The following is a 25,849-nucleotide window of genomic DNA, read 5'->3' as shown; positions in this document are numbered from 1 at the left end:
TAACAATACCACCAATAAGAACAGCTATTATTTTGCAATAGCATTTAAGATAATGTTACGATGTGAAACTAAAGATAGATAATATAGCTGAGAATCTGTCAATTTACACTTGTGATGGAAGACACATGAATAAATAAATATATATGTATACATACATATATACGCACACACACATGTATACATACATACATACATACATACATAAAAAAAAACACTGTCACTGTTGAAAAATTTTAAAAAGCACCAGATGCTTTATAATTCCATTGTTATCCACTGGTTTTGATACTTTTAAGAGAAGATTTTGTAAGCTACCTGAAAACACAACTCAATTTCAACATTTAACTCAAGTATGTACACAGTCTCACGATAATGCCCATTGTGCCACTATGGCCTATGATCTATAATTAAAACATTTTTCCTACTGCTGATTACTGATTTTAAATGAAAAGAATGCCTAATTACTCTGAGTTTAGCTTTTTGGGAATTTATTGATATAACAGCTCCTACTGAAAGAGCAATTTCACTCATTTAAACTTACTTCCAAATGGCTACAAGAAGTAGTTAAGCCACCACTACTGCTGGAAATACAGCACAGTGAATGATCTGCACTACCTCTGTACAGGTGAAGGGGTACAGTTTATCGATTCAGGCAACCTCACTTATAAAACACTCCTTAGAGCCAGCTTAAGAGATGGGAAAGGCAGGTAGGAAACTGCTTTCCTATCAAGAAGAAACCCAAATAGAATACATTCAATTTCAGATGTTTACATGTTACAGTTCCTTTCCAGAAGATTGAAACCAATTCTATTCAGATCACTAAATTTTAATTTTGATCACTGCAAGAATTAGTATAACCCATGTATTACCTATTGCATTATATGATTCTTTGAAACACCTTATTTCATATATCTTACACAAAGCTCACGTATTGCAGCAAAACAGTATCTAAATTAAGCACTAAAATGAAGTTCTGTTTTCAATTTTGTTCCACCTAACTCTGGGCTCCATAAAAATGTGTTTATGGACTGCATTTGCATTTCCCTATGCCAGATTTCAAAGCAGAATCTGAAGGAGCCACTGATTTTAAATGGAATGACAAACAGAAGATAAAGCCATCTGAACATTGAGGCAATTTCATGTTAATTTGAGAGTCATCTTTGAATTTCTTTATTCAATACACATTTTTTAACAAAAGTCTATTAAAATTAGACTTTTTATTATATAATTAAACTTAGATTACCTGCCCATGACGAATGATATGAACTACCAGGCTATGTCAGATTTACAGTATGTGTAAACAATAGTACAAGCAATTTATAAAAAAAAAAAAAAAAAAAAAGAAAAATCAAAACCAAATCACAGTGTCTCCTTACCACTTGTTGTGCAATGTTGACATTAGACTGTCCGAATGTTTTTGGCAGGAGCTGTTTTCCAATCGTATTTACTGTAGAAGGATGAACAGCCAATAGAGAAACAACCCCTGAAACAAATAAAAGTAGAGAGCTTCAGGTCAGCACATCATCTTATTTTAGCAAATAATCTCATCTATACTACTGATGCTTATTAATGGAAACTAGCCCTGAAATACATGGTCTCAATATAAATGTAGTATTCACACATTTGAGGCAAAAGAATAAATAAAATCAAGATTCACAGTTATGTTCTCCCAGACTTTCTTCTATGTAACAGGTCAGTGATCTAATATTAATATGTTTTAATTCCTTGTATTTCAATTTTTCTCTTAAAGCAGAGTAATAGAGACAATCAGCATCTCAGAAAAAGCATAATCCTCTCTCCTTCTACCCTGATCCTTTGTGGCTATTGAAATCTTTTCCAGCACCACCTGACAAACATGCCCAATGCCATAGCATATGGCATAACCTTCTGAGGCATGTTGATCTTCAGGAGGTAAAATTTGGCTGGAACAGGCCTTACCGACAGAATATTCCCAACTTTCCTCTAAGTGTCCCCTCCCAGCTGAAGGCAGGGCATTAAAGAGCAATGCCTTCAAGAATCCATTATTTCAGAAAAATACATGCACCCCAGCAGACCGACCCTCCAGGAAAAGTTGTTCTCTTCCTACTCATAATCCATACACAATCAGCACTGGTAGGTAAAGCAAGTCTTAAGCCAGATAAAATATAAATCAACTACGAAAATAACAACCCAGGTATCCACCAGCAGTTTGATGTTTCATTACATAGTTTAGAGGAAAGAACCCCAAACCCACCTATTCAAAACAAACAAAACCCCCCAGCCAACAACAAAACAGAGCAAAGAAAAAAGGAGCAACAAAGACTGACTGCAGTAAGAAAATAAGGAGACAAACCAGTCTTAAAATACTGGAGACCTTTATTCTGCCAAAACAGCTGTCAAGTTGTTGTCAGGTTTAGCAGTTGTTTCTCTGAGATCACTTTTAAAGGGGGCAGTGGGGTCTGAAGGACTTGGTACAACTCTCATTCCTCTCTCTTTTTCCCATTGTCCAGTACACATGCAATAAATAAGCATTTTTACAAGGGTTGTATCAGAAGGGCCCCAACTAGTCCTTGACACCTACCATCCCTCTTTACACATTCAGGAAGTCTACAGGAAACTGAGGACAATTCAAATCTTGTTTAAGCCCTTGCTTTCCAGAACACTTGTATTCCCCAGCTGCTATTACTATACCATGTCAAGGTGATAGCTTCACATAAGAATCTATTCTCAGTTATCATTTTATTCCCAAACAGGATGCAGCAGCATGTCCTTCCATTATTGACCAGCTTCCCAGCACTTTTTCAGAAAGTCAGCAGCTATCAAAAAGTCAGCTAGAAGTTTGTAACGTAAGTCTGTTATGCCTTCCGGTCCCTTCAAATACACTCATCACTATCATGACCTGAATTGTGTTTGTTCTCCCTCTCTGCAGAATACAATAAATCAATATACACCACCCTGGCTACTAGTGCTTGTGCAGGTTCTTCTCAGCTTCCTGGAGGTCAATGTGTCTTTTTTTTAAACTTCTCCTCATTGCTTTAAAAACAACAGTGCAATCTGAAGATTGTATTCCAGTATAATACAAGGGTTGTAACTGCTTTCCAAGGTTGAGACACCTCATCTATTTGACCATCTTCTCAGAAACACAGAATATTCTGAGTTGGAAGTGATCCACAAGGATCAGCAATTCCAACTCCTGAGTGAATGGCCCATACAGGGATCAAACCTGCAACCTTGGCATTATGAGCACCATGCTTTAATCAACCTTCCCTTAGCTTGGACAGTTCTTGTTGCCCATGCTTTCTAGTTCTGCCCTTTCTTCTGCAGAGGACAGACATGGATACAGCATTCATGGAATGCCATATGTAATTTATAACTCTGTAGCTCATTTTCCATTTTATTCCCTGTTCCTCTCCAAGTAATTCTCAAAATTCAATGTGCTTGTACCCCACTGATACATTTTCATTAATATAACCTTTGATGACTTCAAGATCTTTCTTGGGTGTTAATAGGTCACTTGGAGTACTCATTGTACCAAGTTCAGTTTTCACCAATTAATCCATGGGAGGACCATCCCATTTTTAGTTTAACAGACTGATTAAAGACCCTGATAATCAATTTTTTTAAATTATTTTTAAGAAATCCAAGGACATTGCTCTGATTAGATAATCCTTATCCACATGGTTGTTGACTCTTTCAAGGCATGACTTTGAAAAGACGTAACTGCAGACCCTCCCTTTTCCCCTCCCACTAGAAAAGCCCTGTTGCAGGCCATTATCCTTCTGGTACTATATCAATTATACACATACTGACTTACTAGAACAGAAGTACCATTATTAGCTCCTTTAAGAATTCAAAAGTAGACAATTTTCTGACAATTGCTACCCATTCACATTATGAATTTTTTCCTAAGACAACTTCCAAGTATTACTTCAGTAGGATAACTTCATAAAGAACAATACTGCCATAAGCCACCCTCTAATCTTCAGATGCATTCAAGAGACTCCATTATTCTGGTATGTGAAAAATAAAGTAATTCTTTATGCTATCATGTTTATAAAAATTTTTATGCAGTCAACAAAGACAAAAATGTTGTGACAATGTAATTTGACAGAAGTGCAGAGGTCAGGGTCAGTGGTTAGGAAGCAGATGCTCATGAAAGCACCAGGGGGTCTGGGCAGACAATAAGCTGTGTGTGACCCAGAGGTGTTCTCCTATGCTAACAAAGACTTAACCACATCCTGGGCTGCATTCGGAAGAGTACAGCAATAAGTGATTTTTCCCTTTTCCTTCAGCACTCCGTACACTGTCCCTGGATGACTCTGTTCCATTTTGGGGCCCACAGTGCAAGGGAGGCATTAGCAAACAGGAGAAAGTGCAGCAGGAGGACATCACATTCAAGTGTGGCTCGAGTACTGGAGCATATCCTGTACAAGGAGAAGCTCAGGGAGCTTTGTGCAGCATGCAACCTCTGAAAGGGAAGGTCTAAGTGGAGCAAGGGGTGTTAGTGGCAGAAATCTAATCACTGCCTTCAACTATTAAACGAAAGTTATAGAGATGACAGAGGACACAACAAAAGGAAAAGAGGGAATGGTCACAAGTTGTTGCACAGCAAATTCCAACCAGGGAAAAATTACAAAGGCCGTGCATGGCAACAGTCTGTATAGGAGGTTCCTAGGCGATAAACAGCAAAATTCAAGAACTAAAGGCACTGTGCACCAAAGCTGACCCTGGTTTGAAGGTAAGGTTATATTAGATGGCCTCTTGTTATTATTAATTTAATTTTCTGAACAGAAATAGCTATCTTACAACTGAAACATTCATGTGAAGGTAAGAACACATACTGTTTCTTTAAATTTTTTTAATTACCTTAACATTTCCTGTGGTGCTGTGCTGGAGTTAATTCATGCAACTGAACCAACCTGGCTCTATACAAAAACTACAAAGTTCATCTTTCTGTACAGCATAACTGATTGGCAAGGAAACATAAATGGAAATGAAAGAATGGTAACACAAGCTTCGCAGTTCAAAGCAAAGTCAACTTATAAAAGCAATCATACAAAATATGAAAGAGTATAACTGCTCAATTATACGGAAAGGATTTTTTTTTTTAATGGATAATTTCAATGTCTCTGTCCAAGTGCATTCTATTTTCTCATTTGCCTCACATGCGAACATTTTTCTCCTACTCATCTGTGTTTTCAAAGGCTCCTAGTATGTGGTGGGTTTTGCTTGTTTAGTACAAGTAGAAGTATTTTTATCAACTTAGATTTGCAAGTGACTGACAGCTCAGTTTCTCAAACAAATTTTACTACTAATTTCATAATTACTGTTACTCTTAACTGCAGTCATTGCAATCCAAATAATCCTGTACTTTGTGGACAAACATACAGTGTACATAACAGCATGTAAAAATTAAAACCACAAGTTTGCTAACAGTTTTGCTGGCACCAACTCTTCTTCCTTTTCAAAACAAATTATTAATGCTGCCAGTTCTGACACATCTTTTTTTCCCCCCAAAGACTTTGAGAACCACAGGAAAATGTCATGTAAAGCAGAAAAAATAAAAGTATACACAAGGATGTAACTACTACTACTACTTACATCCTAAGTGTCCCAAACGTTTGGAAAACTACTTTTAGTAACTTATAAGCTATCATTATACCTAAAGGGAAGTAGAACTTCATCAATATGATGTTCCAGAATACCTCCAAATACAAGGTAACAATGCAGGTGGAATCAAGAAGCAATGGCATAAAAACCTTGCATATCAAAAGCCGTACTCTTTAACAAAACCTGTTATTTATCTGTCTGCAAACAAATAAGTGCTCTTTGGTTACTGATTAACTGGACCTTTGCTTGCACAAAAACAAACCAAAGAGTTCTACCAAAAAGAAAGAATCCCTTGCGGATTTTGGCAGTTTAAAAGACTGGTGATACAATTAATTAAGAACACTCTATATATCTGAAGATGACACTTCAGAAAAAAGACACAGCACATCTAAATTCAAAGAAAGGAGTGCCCTCTGCAGACAGTGAGGTAGATCTCCTGAAAAACTGACTGCTTCAGTTCTTGAAACAGTGGTCTACTTTCAGACTTTCCAAAATACCATTTCTACTTCCAGCAACAGTTTTATTTCCTTAGCTTGACTTGAGACAATAATAATTGGATTTACCTCAGCTGCATTAATACATGCATTTTATAACCAATTTCAAGCATGTGTCTGTTTGCTAAAGCATAATTCATGGGCTCTGAAACTGATTTCTAGTTCTATTCCTGAGGAACAATTCCAGTCACTGTTAAAAATCAGGGAGTATGAATTTACAAGTAAAAGTAACAATAGCATTGCATTGCAAATTTCTTATATAAATAAAATGCACAAACCAATCTTACAGTTAGGCAGTGTTGAAATACTAGTCTTAACATATTTTAAAATGTTACATATTTGACTTTGATTTTTTCAATTACTGAATCTGAAATGTAAATACAATTAGCCTGTAAAACGTGAAAACTTGTTTTAAAGTGTAAGCAGTGAAAGGAGCTGGAGACATACTACACAAGGATTTTCTGGTTATATACCAATAATGCCACCTACTGGCATAAGTGAAGATCCAAATTTTCTTTCTGAATAATTTTAAACTAAGAGCTTTAATTTCAATACAATATTACTACCACTGGTTACCTTTTCTCTCATACCCATCTGAAGCAAATAATTTCTTTCACCCAAATTTCTCCGCAAGTGGGGGGCAGGATTAGAACTGACTAGTGTTTTATTTAATACTTAAATATCAACATTATTCTGAATATGGCATGGACTAGAACGTGACAGTTTTCTTCAAAATGTAACCTCCAGGATCAGCAAAAGTTCTCAGGTTCTAAAATTCATTGCCAAATACCAATAGAAAACACAGACTCACGAGAAAGTGCTACTTTAAAAATTATTTCTATCCTTCCAAACCATATGTATTTGCTAGCCCTCAAAATGAGTTAGCCAGTTGGAAAACACCTTCCTGGTTACCAAGTAAAACAAACCTTTCAGTCATACCGTTTTTTCAGGGCTATATGGAGTGTTACACTACAGTACTGGAAATACACAGGGGTATCAGAAAACACGGGCAAATTTACAGGCAACCTTTTCTGGAGGTTGCACAAGCACTGGAGGAAACACAAGGTGCCATCTCATTTCCACCACATATAACCTGATACCTCTTACTTCACACTAAAGATGGTTTTGAAGAAATAAATTTTTAGAGTATTTTCTAGAACTGAATTTTATGTGCATGACTAATTTATTCAAAATTGCATGCATCATGCATTATAAACAAAACTTTGTTGAGTTGTTTGTTTGGATTTTTGGGGTTTGTTGTGGTTTTAGTTTGGGTTTTTTTACATAATATTTTCTCCTCTTAAAACAAATAAAGTAAGTCTCTGCTTTAAAAAAGAAATCCTAATCTGGAGTTCATGGCTGAGACCAGTCTCTCCAAAATGAGCTACTGGAAGCATGTCCCTATTTGCTGAAGTAAAAAGGTGTCTACACTGGTAATCTGTTTCTCACACTGGATATTGATGAACAGTCAGGGAATGAATGTATGGATAGTACTTGCATGCAGATGTTATTCTCTAACATTCTCTTTCAGATTCTAAAACTTGAGGACTTTTTCAGCAAGAGGTTGTTCAGCATAACTGTTCAGCAAGATGGTGATGTCCCCTCTTCATTATTCATTTAAGAAAAAGCAGCAACATACCGTACCACCAAAACTCAAGTCTAAAAAGAACCTATTCAGTTACCATATTTCTGCCAGTGCAGATTAAAAATTTGCAGAAGCTCATTCACAGCCTACTCTGAAAGTATTGCAACAAAGCTGTTCAGGCTGTGAGAATTTTTGCATGATAACCTGTTTTGGCCAGAGAAGTCAACCTTTGCTTATCTTTCATAGTTGAATCATATATTTACCACTTAGTCACATACTTTATAGACTGCTGACGATGATGTTACAGAACCATTTCAGTAACAATATTCCGCTCTCCCTCTTTAATCCTGTTTTTGGAAGCATGTCCATATGACCCAGCACACAAGTCGTTTTTTGTCCTCTACCATACCCATAAAACTTTTATTCCTCTGAGAGCTGAACCCCTCCTCCTTTCACATCTGGCTAGCAACAAGTAGAAACTGAAGCAAGCAATAGATTTCTTTTCATTCTTAATTCATTGAGTCTCAAAGTTGGACTTTTCAAAAACTGTGATGGAATGCACCCTCTGGTATTACTAATCCAGTGACTTCCAGTGCTGTAAGAGCATAAAAAGAATGAACTTCAGAAAGTAGCCAGGCTCCTGCACTCTTCCTCAAGACCCTGCCCAATTACTGTTGTCAAGGGCAGCAGATTGGGCTAAGCAAACCATTCATCTGACACAGTAGGAGATTTGATCCCATAATCAATATCAATCATACCATCATACCATGTACTCTCAATCTCTTCTTGTGATTGACTTGTAACTTTCAGACAAGACTCCTTTAAGAAATAAAAATCCAAAGGGGTAGACAAAACAGAACAAAACCCCAAACAAACCAACCCACCAAAAAAACCTTTTAATGATGACGACCCGAGAACAATGCGAAGATATTTTTCCTGACCCCCTTCAAATTCTCCTAAAAAGTACACCAGATGCACTTCTGCTACCCTATAAAAAGCTTACTCCATGATTGCTCTGGACTGAATCCTCTTCATTGTGAAATTAAGAGAAATTTTGCCCAGATTTTAAAAAATAGCAAAGGACAGCACTTTGTTGATATAATGGCATGCAATGCAGACAGCTGCTTTTACAGAGAGTGTAGTACTTTTGTGTATAGTTGTCAATGTCAACACTTAAAGACTGCGCAAAACCCCCTAAAAATTATAAAAAGTGGCAAAGGAAAAAAGTACTACGTTAGCAAATAAATTCTGAAACATATATGAGTACTTTAGTGACAAAATATTTGCAACTTTACGTTCTGATTAAGGTTACAAAGCCTGCATATAAAACATAGACAAACTAAAGAAAACACCCATAAATTGTTCAAGCCAAGAGAAAGTTGTTTCTTCTCAATAATAAGAATTAGTTGCTGTCAATTATTAACTTCACAAAACTCCCCTAAAAACAATGAGGTGCAGAAATTGACTAAGGATAGTTTAGTTAGCTGTTACACATTGAGAGTAGAACTTGACTCTCAAACTGGACAAGCTGCAGGCCTATAATAAACTATTTAATAACTTGAATTTATTTACAAAACTCTATAAGCAGTAAAATGCCCTCCAATTAGACCAGTCCTACTAAAAGAGCTATGTAATAATGAAAGAGTCACATTTCCAACTCTTGCTGTCTAGCCTGCACTGTTTTGACTTGCTCTCCACTGACTGTAACAGGGTCTAGACACAGACGCCAGTGTGGGTGCAAAATGTACCCTCCTAAAGTATCTGCCATGAAAAAAGCATCAGTTTTACTGCCCACAGGGTTAGGACATACAGTACAGCTGTTAAGGATCAGGTACCTACTTGCACACTTCTTTAGCTCGCGGGTGTGTGACTGTGTTTACAGACATTCACCTGCGCCAGTCAATACATGTCTTCACTCAACCTTAGTGCCCTCTCCACCAAATGCAGAACAGGACAGATTAGTTGGATACAGCAATGTATATTTTAGACAGGGAAACATCCAAGACAGAGTCTAGTGAGATGCCAGTAAAATACTTGCTGTACCTAGTGGTGGTGACAGAAATTAAATGTGGTTCCTGAAATGGTACATAAAATACTAGAGCAGTAATACTGAAGGAGTTCACCTGAACTGGACTACAGGTTAATCTGAGTACTGGAGTATTCCAACAATGCTTAAAGCCAGTAGATTAGCCAACAGCAAGGTTTACAGACAGTAAGTAGATGACTGTTCTAATATAAATTTCACTCTACTTCATACAGCCTATCAAAGAACACCATCTGTCACACACAAGAATAAAGGAGACTGTCATTATTTGGAAGCAACAACAAAGGAAAATGGCCATTCTGTCAAAATATATTGTGAGATGCCTATGAACCAAATATGATGTTGCATAGAAAAATTACAGATCTCTCCATACAAAAATAACTGACACTTCACTTGGGAATCACGCATACAGTTCTGGTCACTTGTATTTGAGAAAGTTGATGAAAGCAATCAAACAGGCTCAAAGAATGACAATAAGGAAAACATGAGGACAAAGAGCTCATCTGATGAGCAATCTAGGAAACAGTGGCTAGTTGGCCTGCCAAGCTGGAAAAGACTTTAAGATATTCAATTGTTATTTATAAAGAGTAGGTAAACATACTGGAGAAAATTATTAACCTGGTAAACAATTGTCACCAGCAGAATGCATAAACTGACAAGAATATACTTTAATGGAACTAGAGAACAGTTCTACAGTCTCACTATGGAAATAACCTTCCTTGTAAGAACACACAAAATGTAGTCTTCAAATGTAGCATAATGCATCTACAGAAGAGGTTATATGACACAGCTGTCCAGAGCTGCAGGCGGCTGGAGCTCAGTGTCGCTTCTGTTTTTCCCCCAACTATGTTAATTGTGAAAAGTGCAGCTCCTAACTCCCCAGATGCTTAGGTACCCTCAGTTATTGAGCTCACATGTCAAATTCAAGTTCAAATTCATATCCTGTGTTTTATTAAATTGCTTAATGACATTACATTATCATACATGCACAGGCATTTTCTGCAAGACCAAAACAGCTCTGTTCACAATATATTTTGAGATAAGCTTGCAGCAGAGTGGATGCACTATCATAAAAACTGTCATAACCTATTTTAAACTTCTATCCTCCTGCATTTTTTTTCCATTTGCTAAAACATAATGCCCCAAAGATGTTTCAGAACATCCTGGTCTTTATACTTAAACACAAGCTACACTGATGAGATCATGTATGGGATGACAAACCACTACTGAACTGCACCTGCAGTTTTAAGACAATTAAAAACCACAGCAAATCTGCAGTTTGCTTACTGATCATATAACTTAAGAAAAACTTCACAAAAACTGTGCTAAGAAAACAGTTTAAAGCCATTAATATGCATAACAACTAAAAACTAAGAAATGGAGAGTCTTACTAAGAATTGTGTTCTTACCTTTTCCAGGACTTAGGTTTTGGTCTATAAACACCTTAAGCTCTCCATTGGCTTCAATTAGTCCAGCCTGTTAAAAAAAGCAATTAAATTGTATTAAATTTACAAACACAGACAGCCTTTTATTGTTAAAGATGAAAGGTATCTTACCAGAAGCCTCTACTGCTACTACTCTCATTTTGTCACAAATCTGCCATGATGTACTGTTTGGGCTATAGTACTTGTCAAACTTTAAAGTCTTGATTTTATAAATACCATATTCTTCAAAAGCATGCAGAAAACCAGTTTACACCTCCTTTGCTATTTGTGCCCTGAGCTCTTACAATGTGCATGCACTATTTTAACAGACAGCTGAACACCCTTCTAATTTGAACCACTGACACCTGCAAGAACACCTTTCTCTCTGTACCTTATGTACTACATAAGGTAAAAACATTATAGCAAAAACAGTACAGGGGGTGGAGAGTGCCTTGGGCCATTTTAATCAGGAAAAATATCACTAATAAGAAATAGCTTGAGTTTTTCAATTACTACTTTTTAAAGATCAGAATACAAACCTCTTAAGTGAAAAAGCTATATGGTCACATACAGGCTTATAAAGTCACCACCATCCTTCGAGAAAGCTCACAGAAGTGGTTACTTTTTAAAATACTATTAATTTTTCAATAGAGAACAGGATGCAGTAATTTCTTTGTATCTGCAGACAAAACAGTTCTGAAAAAAATTAATGAACACAGGACACACTGTTTCCATTTAGAAAGAACAGCGAAAGAATCAACACCTGTACTAAAGCACAGCATAGCATGTGGTGTTCCAGACCCTGAAAAGTCTTTAGCTGCATTTTGAGCATACCAGGTGTGTGCAGGCTACTGACAACCCTGAGCAAGAATCAAGTGCTTTGCTATCAGTGAGCAGCAAAGCTTCTCCCTTAGAAGTCTACCTGAAGAGCCCTACTTGCAATGTGCCAGAAGTACGGGAAACACGGAAGCCACTAGAGGATGCTGTGGAGCCATTATTATCCAGGTATATCACACCAAGGACTTCTCATGCAAGACAGGGAACTTTAGGAAACAGGAAACTTTCTCTCCTCAGTGAAGGGAGAGGGTGGGGAGAGAAGATGATGGAGCATTGGGGACAGGCTGAAATGCTGCAGAAGACAAATTTTGCTAAGGGAAGCATAGAGAGCAGTGGCCTGTAATGGCAGGCAGCAATGAGGACCTGGTCACACAAAGAAAACGTAAGTGAGTGGGCAGCAGAAGCAATGGATAGAATGAAGAGCCTGTGGCAGCTCTGTCCTGCATTCCCCCTCTAAAAGTAACACAATAGCATAGTTTCAGGGAGGCTGCAACAACTTTTCCGCTGTTTCAGAGCACTGCCTGTCCCCCTTCTTGCCCACAGTAGGGATTTCAAAGATCCACTTAGCAGTTTTACCACCCTATTGCCAGGCACCACAACCCTTTATAAGCCTAACTCTTTGTCACTCTTAACTACACTATTCAAAAGGCCAAGAGACTACATCAGGCACTTCCAAAGAAAAAGGTCTACTCATCAATATGAGACCAGTATAGCGTAGAAAAATGTTGTTACAGCTACACTACAGCAACATGACATTCCAGAACACTGGAACCCCATGGAAAATACCAAGAAGAATTTTTGGGTGTTACCTTAAACTCCCATTCTACCTAAATTTCCCAACAGATGTATTAAACCAGGCAGAAAGTGCAGTGTCATAGTCATCATTTCTTTAAATGCAGTATTTAAGTTTGTATTCAACAGTAGAAAGAAAGAGGCTTGTACTCAAGACACCTGCAAATTCTCTTTTCCATGAGAATAAAAAATGATTATAAATGAGATTGGAAAAGCATTTAGCATACTGCAGTTTTGATCAGAAAACCACCAAGAAAATGGGTATTTTAATCTGTAATGTCTTTCAAGTACATGAATTTAATAATTTTGAATTATTAAATCTTATCATTGGTTTAATATGCAAAAGCAAACCTGCATCAAGTGCATGTCAGTTACGGTGATATTCCAAAACCAAATATTTAAGCTGTGATATTCAGCAAATTCAAGTATTAATGCCAATCACTATTTCAGTAATTAGAAAATTAGGCAATTCAGTGATCAATTACTTATTAATCCCTTCCATTTTCTGTTTTTTTTAAACTAGAATGTCTCCAGTAGAATCCTTCTATTCAATCATTTGAAGTACTCACTAACCACCACAGTATCAAATAATCTTATAAACTTCATGTTTTTTCTTCTGCATAATTAAAACATACAGTGAAAAAATATTACACAAAACAATATGCAAGTCCAAAAACCATAATCTAATCTAACATTACAAAGGGTCAGATTAATGCTACATACCCTGGACCATGCTTTTGCGTGACTGAAATTATGCAAGTCATCGAAAACTAGAGAACATTTGGGGAAAATACTGCATTTAATCAATAAGAGAAAACAATTTGGGAAAAATCAGAGAATAACAATCACAGAATAACTAGAGGAAGGCCCTGAGAGACCACAATACTAATGAACAGTGTAGAAGTTACAGTTCCACCACCTGTCTACCAGTGTCTTACTAAAGGTTCACCTCCAGCAGTTAAAATGGCACATAAATACTCATTTGTAAATGTGTGCCCAGAAAGACTCCAAGAAAGCTATTTGGAAAGAACACTGTGAATCCCACAGCAAAATATCATTCCCAGCTGCTATTATTCATAGCAAAAACTGATTTCTAGTGAAAATTCTGTTATTCCAGCCCCTGTATGCTCTTCATACTTCTTGATACACTTAATTCTAAGGTTAGCAAAACTTATCACTGGTTGAAGAGACAAGTTTTAATGAGAGAAAACTAAAAAGCAAGTTTCATCCCATACAGAAGTTTGTTGTGAAAGAATGAAAACACTAGACAAAGCATCTCTCAGTGTGCATTTTGAGGACATTCTCGCTATTTTTCAAGCCACGTTACTTTGGAGGAAGCACCGGGATTATTCCTCTGGGACCTACGTAGCATAACACCCAAAAGAAAGAAAGAAAATAGAGGAAAATGTGACTAAAACTCCCATTCAGTATATTACAGTTGTAGATTCACAATGAACAAAAAAACCAAAAAATAAAAACAAACAAAACCAAAACACAAAACCAAAACAAACAAACAAAACAACAAAAAACACCACCAAAACCCACACAAAAATAGCACCCAGGAGAAAGTACTGGATTTTCCCCAATGGAAAGGTAACCTTCTGTCAGGAAGGGTTTAGACATCAAGGAAATTCTATTTTCTGATGAGAAAATACACTTAGTTCTTAAGCCTTATCAAGCTGCTTGTAACAAGGGATTTGGATTTTTACTATTTTCCTTTGTATTTTTTTTATTCCACATTTTCTTCTGATCTTCACATGATTCTCAATCTCAAGATACGTTACTTCCTTTGATGGTGATCCTGGGGCTGCTTGAAATAATAATGCTCCTAATGTCTGATTTTGAAAGCTTATTAAGTGTGTGTAACTTCACAATTCAGCAAAGTTTTCTTCTTCAAAGACACATGTTGGCTGTGCCTACTTCTCTGTGGCTACATAAACACCTGAAATCCTAAAAAGTCAACAGGTACAGATAAAACCTTTACCCTTTACACATTACAACAAAATTAACTGATTTTAAAAAATAGCTTTTGACATCCAACATAGCATCTAAATGGTAATGACTTATTATCTTCCCACAGATCACAGGAAAGGAGGGTAAAGCCCACTGGACAAATTAGTATATCTGGTAATTTGAACTGCAGAAACTGTGGTGGGAGTGGAGATCCCAACCATTAGCAAGGTTTGGTCTCAGCTCATTGTTCAGACCTCCTAAGGAAATGAAATTAACTGAAGGGCTAAACATCTAAAAAAATCAACTGAAGTTAGCTTTGGCCTGCTATGAGATCATCAGCAGTCCTAAGGACTGGGAAGTCTATTTTTGTTTTGTTTACAAGTAAAAACTGAAAAGCACTACAAATGCCCTCAGCCTAAAAATCAGTAAACTGGGAAGTATCTTTTTGTTGGGACTAAAGTTAATGTGAAACAAAATTTTCTGAAGATGCAGAGAATTTCAGTTATTAAAAAATCCCTAGAAACTATGAGAGAATAATTACTTAGTATCTTACAAACAAACTGCTTTTGCACTCTCTAAAGTTATGCACTAGAAAATCAACATCCTTACAACAAAAATATAGTATCTTCCACAGCCTTCCAATTCAATCTGTTTATAAAAATTGCCATCAAATTATTCACTAAACCTTTAAACAGGAAAATATGGAAGGTGAATTTGGACTAAAGGACAAGAAACCTATAAAGGCAAGACGTTTATCTGACAAAAACAAGACTGAAGGAGTACATGTGCTAAGTGTATCAGATTTAACTCGAGAGGAAGGTTACCCCATACTACTTTAACTAAGTCTGGGGAAGAAAAGGGTGCTTCTGTGCCACAGATACACCTCTTCTAAGCGCTTCTAAGTAATGAGCCCATTTTAAGAACACTACCTGAAAAAGAGCTGAAAGAGAAAAAAGGGTAGAGATACCTGGAAACAGAGGTACCTTCTAAAAGGTTGTTTCTCAGAACAGAAATTTTTAATTATTAACAGCAGATTAAGCCCACAGAGCACGACAAAATATACAGGTGCTGAAGATACAAGAACAGTTTAAGAATGGGAGCCAGAATGGGACAGTCTGAAAAAGAGTAGATTTTGGGACTGGCTGGGAAAGAGACAAAAAATGAGCTAGAAAATCAGATGGAAGATGGTAGAATTAGGAGCTGAGGTAGAGAAACTGAGTCACTGAAAAAGTATAAGCAATGCAACTGATGAGAAGTAAAGAAAGAGCTCTAATGGAACAATGAGATCAAATCCCGTGAGAAGAAGGGAAGAACATGGGAAATGGGAAAACAAACCCAATCTAAACCACAACTGAAAGGGGAAATAAGATGGGACTCAGACCAAGAAGTTCAAAATAAATTAGGAAAGAAGTAGCGACGACGGAATCAGAAAATGGAGAAATTGGGAAAGAAAAGCATTTCCACCCAGAGCTTGTCAGAGGCATTTGGTGGTGCTGGGTTCAGGCTGGACTTAATGATCTTAGAGGTCTTTTCCAACCATAACAATTCCAAAATTCTATGACCAGGATGATGCCTGTGCTGTCTACAGGCATTTGCAAAGCCTACCACCAAACAATCACCCATCTTGTGCAAAACTGCACCTAGCTCGATCCGTGATGATCCTCAGTCATTTTAAAGGCAATATTTGTAAAGGCCCCATGCCATGCAATTTTACTATGGGCCACTTTACTGACAATGCAGGGTTCTTTTTTATTTTGTTTGCCTTATTTCAGTATCAAGAAGCAACAGAAAATTAGCACAAAGTGAAACTGAAATAAAGTCTATAATCAGAAATAAACAACCTTATTTTAAGACTGCTTAAACAACATTTATTCTTCTTTCACTGCTATCCATATGCCCATATTATTTACAACAAGATGATAATGAACTACTTTTCCCATTGGTTTCTCATCTCCTGCAGGGACCAGAGCAAAAATGCTCTGAGAATGAATTATTATGCAACTGCGAAAGACTATTTATATCGGACATCCATTTCATTTTTTGCAAAAATTAAAAGACAATCCATATATTAAGCAGAGGAATATTGTAGAAAAGGGCAAAAAGTTCTTAAATTTGAAACATTTGGATTTCATTTTCGACATTAAGCCAGTGGGAATTATTCTTTACTGTATAAATAACATTCAAACTTTTGAAGTTGGGCTACAGGTGTCTGATCCTTCAAAATTCTCAGATGTGTTATTTCTCTGTGTTTCAGTAGCCTTTTTCTGAAACAGAGATAATCATATCACATCCTCAGTTCATGGCAGTATCTTCAAGATTAATGCATCTGTCAACCACTCAGCAATGAGCTACACCATAGAAATGAGCTTTCCAAAGAATGTATTTGAATTTTTAGCACCTTAACTAGCAAGACATAGTCAAAGCACTTCAGTAAAGATCAGGATACCACAGAATAGAGGTGAGTAGCTCAGTTAAGCATTGTTGATCTTTGTCTGAATATAGGTTCTGCTGATACTGTAGATAAGTTGGACACTGAGTAACACAAAAAACAACACCCGAGGTCTCCTTTATTGCAGAATATGTCAAGACCATTAGCTTCTTGGCTGCTCTCTCTGACAAGAGCAACACATCCAGAATTCAGCAAAAATTAAATTAAGAACTCACTTTGAAGACAAGTCAAATGGTGGGCCTGTGTAAGCCATCAACAGATCAAAAACACCTCTAAAGTTAAAAGTCATTCCATGGCATTGCTTCTTGCAGAAATTCAATTGCTCAAGTGATACAATCCTTGCAAAATTTAAAGCTGACATTCCCAAAACTAACTGAAGCTGCAAGAATGAAGCAGAATTCAATACGAGACTCCCAGGGATGAATATGACATCAAAGCACTGGTTTTCCACTTTTACCACATGAACTAATCAGAAAATAAAACCACCATTTGTGTCCTCCTGGACTACATACCCATATGCAGAGCTACCAGCAGCAGCCACTTCCCCAACTACCTCCTGCAACTGTTCTAGGTTTGACCACAACACTGTTGTTTCTCCAGCCAAACCAAGAGCAGCTTGTTCATCAGCATGTGAACCACAGCCCAAATCAAGTAACATTAAACAGGACCCCATCCCAACATCTGTCTCACCAACCTTCTTATCAGTGTACTACAAAGCTAGAGTGGCCCACAGTGTATTTTCAAGCAAGTCTGTGTGACCAATAATGCAATACTGGATACCTTAGCAAATGTAACATAATGCAAGACAAACAGCCAGAAGCATTTTTGGGGAATATGGACCACTGTCCATCTTTAAAATCAAGCTGTCTGCTACCTGAGAACCATTTCATTATAGAAAACATTTAGCAAAGATTGGTCACTATTCTTCCCACTCCTAATTAGCCATAATAAATCTCCATTAATAGACACCCAGGCAAGCAAATACAAACACTAAAATAATTGATACCTAGCATAACTTCTAAAATCTGCATTTTTAGTGAGCCTGTTGTCATCAGTGTAGTTACTCAGTAAAATACTACAATGTACCTATAAAAAGCCAGTACGATTAACTGCCACATACAATTAATAAACTTTAACACTTAAAGGCTACAAGAAAATGCTTTATTTATGTAAATAAATTGGCAAGATGAGAGGCAACTTCTGAATGCTATTTCCCGACTTTATAATACAAACCAGCTTAGGAAAAAAAGAGCTCTGACTACATACTTGGAATGTATAAGAGAGTTTAAAGACTGCTTTCCTTCTGCCTTCTTTGAAAAAGCACATTAAAAAATTAACAACATTTAAAATCCCAAACAGAGATGGCTTCTTAGATGACCTAATTTCATATTATTTGATCATTAGTTTGCAAACTTCTTGACATGTTAGAACTCACTAAAGGCAAACAGAAGTAGATCAAGCTACTGAGACGCCACTGAACTAAAATGAAATCAAAAAAGGTGCATGACCACTTGAGATTCCTCAAAGATTTAACTCCTCTAGTCCGCCTCACTGAAATTCCCAGTACATAACCAAAAATAAACATAAAAGGAGAAATGCATGCTGGTATTTTAAGAAAAGTCTGAAAAAATGTTTTCAAGACTTTTCAATACTTTTTAGGGGTTTAAAGTGCATCATGTAAAAAAGGTCCAAAGTATTTTTCCTACTTCCATTGGATCTTGTTTTTAATCCATCCCAAACTCAACTTTTTTAGACTTGCTCAAGATTAATGTAGAAGCACCACATGAGTGTTACTAAAAAGTACCACTTTTGTGGTGTTCTGGCAAAAATTAGTAACACAAAAGCACAGATCTACTACTTTCCACAAAAATAGCAGCCCTATTAACCTGTTCAGTAAACCTGTGTGAAGAAACCAGTTTGCTGTGGTTTTTTTTTAATATTCTTTGAACAAAGTATTTGCTAATACTGTGAAATAAATCCACTGGATTAAGTTACATACTTGAATGTATTCTGAATACTGAACTAAAATAACCAATCAACATTAATTCCTGCATCTGTACATCTCTTAAACAGTAACGTTAGATCAGGTGATGAACTTTTTACAGGCACAATTTCTCATATGATGTGTCCTCATATTTCCATAACATCATGGGGCTTCCTCTGCAAAGTTGGATAGGTGCCATATCTAATACTCAATAAGATTCATGGAAGTACCATGAAAAACTAAAGAGATAAAATAATTTTTATGCAAACTAGGGAGCAAGAGAAAAATCATTCAAGCAAAAGATGACAGTAAAATATAATTTTTAAAAATAAATTTTAAAATCTAATTTTAGAATAAGCAGTTTCAAAGCCAACACCACCATCAGTTACCTACGAAATGGTAACTCAAGAACAGCTCGCAATAAAGATATTTTAGTCTGTGAGAAATTCTGAAGGCTAACAGAGGTGTGTCAGTTTAAAAAGTTTTTGACATTATTTTCAACTTCAAGTTCTCTGTGCACAATTAATTTTTTTTAATTACTTGAAGCAATCCATCCACTAATGGTGACCAACTGAAACAATCATAAACAATGGGACTAGATAAGAATATTTCATGTACACGACTCATCTATTCTGACAGGTGTAATTTTGGAGATCAGAACAAATCGTACTCATTCCTTCTGTCTAGCTCCTTTCTCTTCAATATTCCCTGTAACACCATGCATTAGACTATCCTCAGGAACAGAGGCATTTCCTGCAAGTTGTTGCATTATGAGTACAGAAATTTGGCAGAAAATAAACCCCACTGCTCCTGCTTCTTCTCTCCTGTGTCTTGGAGTCTCTTTCCTACGTCTTCTATGTCCTGAGCCTTGGAGAAAAGATCCACAAGCTTCCCTTTCCTTATGGCTGCTTGAGAGGTCTCAACAGCTCACTAGGGACATAAGTAACTGAGGCGAGAAACATGGTTACCACAAGATGGATCTCCAGCCATGCTACAGAAGCTGTCAATTCAGGAGTGGAAGGTACGTTAACCAATGCTACTAAAAAAAGTATTTATTGTCATAATTTACAGGTGATTCTCAACATATAACTGAATATAAAAGTGGCCAGTAAGTATTATACTGGAAGCTGGAAAAAAGATTAATCTACTGAATTTGCCTTCTTGCTACAGTAATTCCTGCTACTTCATTCGATGCTGCATCCTGCCCAGTTTTAGGCATGCCAAGAGTGGACAGTGACCATTTCACACAAGAAACTGCTCTCCCCACAAACTACTACTCCCATGAATCCAGTGAGCAGCACAAGTTGACTGAGGACCTCAGTGTGTACATTTGGCTCCTCCAGCTCCTGCCTGGAAGATGCCACATTTGTAAGCAGTGGAAGTTTACAGTAGACAAAACAAACTCAGAGCAACACTGATTAACCAGAAAGAGGAATTCTGGCTAAGATGAATTTTCTAGAGATTGTCCATATGCAGTGACCAAGAAATTTCCCACACAGTGCAAATGTAGGTGTACAACTGTACCAAAATTACTGACCTCAACTTGTCATCCAGACTCTGACAAGCAAGGCAATGATCCTACTCCCAAGATATGCAAGTCCTTGAGATACAGCAATTGGTGCTCTCCTGTCCACGTTTTTTCATTGTTTCTTTAAATTGCACAAAAGGTTACGTCTTTCTAGGAACTAAGGTGTCCTGAATTGAATGTGATCTACCACATCTCCCTGATTCTGTTAGAATTGCTTCTCAGCTTCACAAGGTGCTCACAAATTCAAAAATGGCTGTGCTTATTGCTATTACCAGAATTCACTGGCAAATGAGTGCTCCTTTCTTCCGCCCTTTATCTTTACTGCATTCCAGATTCCCTAACCAAAACACATATTGGTGTACCCATTGATACTTTAATTTTCAGCTAGTATTTCCTTCTAGATTACTGTTTTTCAAGTTATCCAGCTATAAGATTGTGATTATGCTCTTAAACTCCACCTGCAGGCTCTTCATTAAGGTCTTACATATGAATGTAACTTTTTTCCCTCACCTCACAGCTTCCCAACTACTGCAGAGGAAATCAAAGTATTTTGCAAAAAAACCCAAAATATAAATTTTAAAATTTTTAAAATCAATGCTTTGCTGTTTATTTTCTCTTGATTGCACACTCTGAAAAACATTAGATGGATACTTTTTCAAGTAATTTAAAGTAATACTTCATAGAATTTAGACTTGGGTCAAATGTTCATAAGCGTTATTTTGCCAGCTTACCTGATCAGTACTTTTGTAATTCTTTAATACTTTATAAAAACATTTCACTGGGTTTGCCAGTACTCTCCATCACACTCCCTATTTGTTCAATTATCCAGTAAAGTCTCACTCTGCAAACTCTCATAGGTATTCGACTTTTCTAACAGGTCTTATCAAATTATAATTTTTATAAAGAGGCATCAAAAGAACTGGAAGAGAGCAACAGAAGGAAAAGTGCTGTCCTGCAGCAGGCAGGAAGAAGTATAAAGTAGGAGCATGTTCTGTTGTGGTGCACTGTCTCCAAACCTTCCCCTTCTGCAGGGTTCCCTGCTCCACTGTCACCACGGCAGCACAGGACAGCAGTGGGATGCACATCATGCCTGCACTCCCAGGCTGGAGCACTCTGAATATGCCTGGCCATGCAAATGTCACCTGAAGCCAGACTTAGCAGCACAGCCCTTCCCACAGTTTAGCCATCTCAGCTCTGCTAAGAAAAAGGGAAGGAAGAGGCGGGAGCAATCATCAACTATGCCATCTTCTTCACCCCTACATCTCACAGACAGTTAGAGCACTTGATAGGTGACACGGCAGAACCACAAGCCATTCATCACAGCAATATTTTCACATCAGAATGATTAAGTTTACAGCAACACAGAGTTTCACAGACTCAGTGTCCAGAAATTTAATGATACTCTCTCTATCATACTTAATTCCATTATTCTGCTTGGAAAAGAACTTGGACTTCAAACAAAAATATGGAAATAATTCTCTTCCCTTCTAAAAATTAAAAAAAGCATTATACCAATTAGCATCTCTTTTTTTATAGCACTAAACCAGAGCTCACAGGGCACACATTCAGACCTGGAAATTTAAAATTTCCCAGTATTCACCACCCATTTTAGATATCATGTAATGGTGGGTATAGTCTGCAAAAAGGTAAGCAGCTCATATTTCTTCCCTGAGGCAGGTTTCAAGTATATGTAGATGTTTTTAAGAACAGGTTAGACAATATTCAGTTAAGATTTCATACCCTCTCTAGCTACCCCGTTCCAGTGCTCAAGTACACTTAAAATTTTACCTAAAACCTGACCTAGATTTTCATTTTTCCAAACTCAGTTTATTACTTCTTTAATAAAGATAGGAAAAGGATTTGGTTTCATTTTCAGTAGCACCTTCTTCCATTTCTTAAGTTTACTATGAGTTATTCCTTCCTTAACTACTCTCTTTCCTAGAATAAACCAGATCTTTCAAAAGTAGAGTTTGTTCTTAAATGTCTTATTGTCACTTAGATCTAGTAGGATATTCATCTGTACCTCCAGGTGCTAGCAACTCTTCACTTAGTTGATCTCTCTCCCAAAAGCTAATATTAAACAAATGTACTTTGGTATATCAATTACTTTGAACTGCTTCAAATTCATCTCCTAGCCTAACACTCCACTTTCGTTTTCTTCCCGCTTACATGCCCTATCATTCCCTGAACTCTGCTATCTGTAATGTACTTGGCCACCCTTATCTCTTCCAGGCAAACTTTGAGTGACTACGTATGTCTGCTTGCTTTGCCACACATTAAGATGTTTTTCAGCTGAACTACTAAAATTCCCTACAAGATTAATTTTTTTTAACCAATCACTCTTTCGTGGAAATTCTCACTATTCTACAGCTGCAACAGTCCACATTAGACTGCAATCTGTTGTTTAACAAGTGAGTTGCATCGCTTTTCCTCAGCTTGCATGCTGTTGTTTTTGGGGGTTTCAGGATTTTTTCACTGCAAGATACATTCTAATTTGAATATGGACAAGTATTTTGTCTTATTTTCAATAAGAAAACATCAAAGTCCAATTATATTGGGTATTAAGAATGACTGACATCTTAAAGGCAGAATAAATTGAAATTTTTTTGTAAGTACTGAAAGGGGTAAAGAGCAAACATGCTCCATGAAGCAGGTCACAGAATCAAAGCTGCAAACCTTAACGCCAGCGGTAATGGAAATCTACGATGAAAACTCCCAAAGCCTGTTTTTACAGACACTAACGAGCATCTTTTGGTAGACAGAGATAAACAATGAACACATATGGAGAATGAACCATCTTCCCTCAAATATCTGATGCCTTCTTGAACTCAAGAAAGGCAACACTAGTTGACAGCAGTAGTCAATGACAGCCCTGCCATCTGAACAACACTTGCCGGGTTTTTTTAAATCCAATCCAAACCCAAGCTGTTTTAGTGCTCAGTATGAATACACACAATGACAACAGCCCAAGTGCTGTTATAAGCATGGGGAATTCTCAAGATTAATCATTCTGAAAAAATGGCGGCAGATCTGAAGCTGGTTTATGCTGTCTACAGGAAAACAGCCTAGGCTTGATGCACAGCATAGATAAAGTTCCATATATTCATTAATGCCAGCTCTTATAAAGCATGACCCCATTTGCTTTTGTTAATAAAAGCAATTCTATGAGCCATGTTTCCACCTTTATGCGCTACAAGTATACTTACATCTTTTGCCATGTTACCAAAGACTAAAAACCAGTCCTCTTAAAATCTTGATGGCTGCAGGACACGGGAACAATGCTATTTTCTAGAAAGCAAGCAAAGACAGCACCAGCTATAAAAAATGAAAGGAGGGAAAGTTTTTACAATCGCAATTGACTATTACCAAGTACAATGTAGGTTTCTTTTTGAGGAAAACATGTTTTTCAAAAGGGAAAAGTTTCCCATCACTACCTTTTGGTCCCTCGACCCCACGCTCACGTGTGGGGGCACTCCTTTGCCGACGGCGGGCTGAGCCGAGCCCTGGCAGAGCCCTTCCCCCGCCCGTGCCCGATCCCACGCGGGGCCAGTCCCTGTCCCTGCCCCTGTCCCTGTCCAGCTGCGTCCCTTCCAGCACCGAGCGCTGGGCGCGGGCAGCGAGCACGGCCTCCTCCTCCCCACCCCCATTTCCAGCAGCAGGCACAAGTAGGCCCCAGGGGCAGCTCCCCCCGGGGCCTTCCAGCCCCGCTTTTCTCCTCCTGCTCGCGGGCGGACGGGCCGCGGCCGCACCGGGCGGCACAGAGCGGCGGCCGCCCCCGCGCCTCGGGCACCCCGCGCCCGCCCGCGCCCCCCGCCCGGGGCCTCACCGCCCGGGCAGAGCCCTGAGCCCCGCGCCGCCTCCCCCCGGCAGCGAGGGGCCGCGCTAATCGCCTCGGCGGCGGCGGCGGCGGCGGGGGCGCGGGCAAGGGGGGACGCGCCCGGCGGCACCGCCGGCGGCCACGGGGGGGAAGGGGCGGCGGGCGGAGCGCGGGTCCGCGCCGTCCCCATCCCCATCCCCATCGTGCCCGACCCGCCGGCGCCCCCCGCCGCCGTCCCACGCACCCCCCCGGTGCTCCCATCCTCGGGCGCGGGCTGCCCGCACCTGAGCGGCCGAAGGCAGAGAGAGCCGGCTCCATCCCCCGCCGCCGCCCCGAGACAGCGACCCGGAGCGCGGAGCGGGAGCACCTCCCGCCCGCCGCCGCGCTGCTGCCGCCGCTTCTGCCGCTGCCGCTGCGGAGGCGCCCGACTGCACATGTGCGGCGGCTGCGCGGGCCTGGCGGGAGGGGGCAGGGGCGGGGGGAGGCGGCGGGACACCGACATCGGCAGCCCGGGAACAGGGGAGGGAAGCGAGGAGGGAGGAGAGGGAACCGGCAGGGACCGCCTCCCCCCACCGCGCTCCGGGGGAGGGGGTGCCGGGGGAAGAGGGTCTCCCCCGGCGGGCTGTCACTTCCCAGCGCGCATCTGCCCCCGCCGGCCGCCAGCCCGCCGGACTCCCGGCCGGCCGCCCCCGCACGCCGCGGCCCCGCACACCTGCACAGCGCCGCTGCCGCCGAGGAGCTGCCCGCGGGAATGAGGGGGGATGCGGGCAAGCGCGCGGGGGCGTGCGAGCGCGGCGACCCCCACTCCCACGGACCCCGCGCGCGCGACCCCGCCACTCTTCCCCCTGGCTCTTCTTTTTTTTTTTTTTTTTAATAAAATAATAAAAAAAAATTGAAACTTACACTTTTGTGCGTCCCCCTGACGCTGCGCGCTGACGTCACGGCGCGGCGCGCCTCGCACGGGCACACGCGGAGCGGCCAAGCCAACCCGCCCGCCCGCCGCTCCAAGGCGCGGAGCGAGCCGCCGAGGGAGCATGCGCGGGATTTTCGCGCCTTCTTCCGACTCCCCGCCCGCCCCGCGGTGCCGAGCGGTGCCCGCGGGCGCGGCCGCGCTGCCGGCGCGGAGCGGGAGCCGGCGGGGCAGGGCCGTGCGGTTGCGTTGCCACAACATCCTGCTGCCGGTGCTTCCTCATCGCGTTTTGTCCGGCCGTTACTCGAGCAAAGTTTCGCTTGCAGCGATCGTTGCTAAAATTAGGGATTTTGTGGTAATCCAAGCCAAAGTTTTCCTCTGGGCGGTTGCAGCTCTCAACCTTGCGCCCAAAACTAAAGCACCTCGGGGCCGTGCAGCCTCTGTGC

General features: G+C 39.5%; 1 protein-coding gene across 4 annotated transcripts in view; it reads right to left on the bottom strand.

Moving 5' to 3' along the window:
* TFDP1 (transcription factor Dp-1) overlaps positions 1–25,519 on the bottom strand; it is a 41,755-nt gene extending 16,236 nt beyond the window's left edge. For 2 of the 4 annotated variants that reach the window (XM_085053450.1, XM_085053478.1), the window contains exons 1-4: positions 24,778–24,918; positions 23,883–23,964; positions 11,119–11,185; positions 1,374–1,480 (exon numbers count right to left, since the gene is read on the bottom strand). In XM_085053450.1, the coding sequence (XP_084909576.1) occupies positions 1,374–1,480; positions 11,119–11,185; positions 23,883–23,894 (186 nt within the window). In that variant the 5' untranslated portion in view covers positions 23,895–23,964; positions 24,778–24,918. Of the gene's footprint in view, positions 1–1,373; positions 1,481–11,118; positions 11,186–23,882; positions 23,992–24,777; positions 24,919–25,396 lie in introns of those variants that run through there. The other 2 variants (XM_085053458.1, XM_085053468.1) reach the window with 2 other exon arrangements.
* Between the last annotated feature and the right edge of the window lie 330 nt (positions 25,520–25,849).

This window comes from Lichenostomus cassidix, chromosome 1 (assembly GCF_008360975.1).
Source record: "Lichenostomus cassidix isolate B80296 chromosome 1, HeHo_3.0, whole genome shotgun sequence".
Classification (NCBI taxonomy): domain Eukaryota; kingdom Metazoa; phylum Chordata; class Aves; order Passeriformes; family Meliphagidae; genus Lichenostomus; species Lichenostomus cassidix.
The sequence above is the reverse complement of the archived record's forward strand: the minus strand, read 5'-3'. Positions and strand labels throughout refer to the sequence as shown.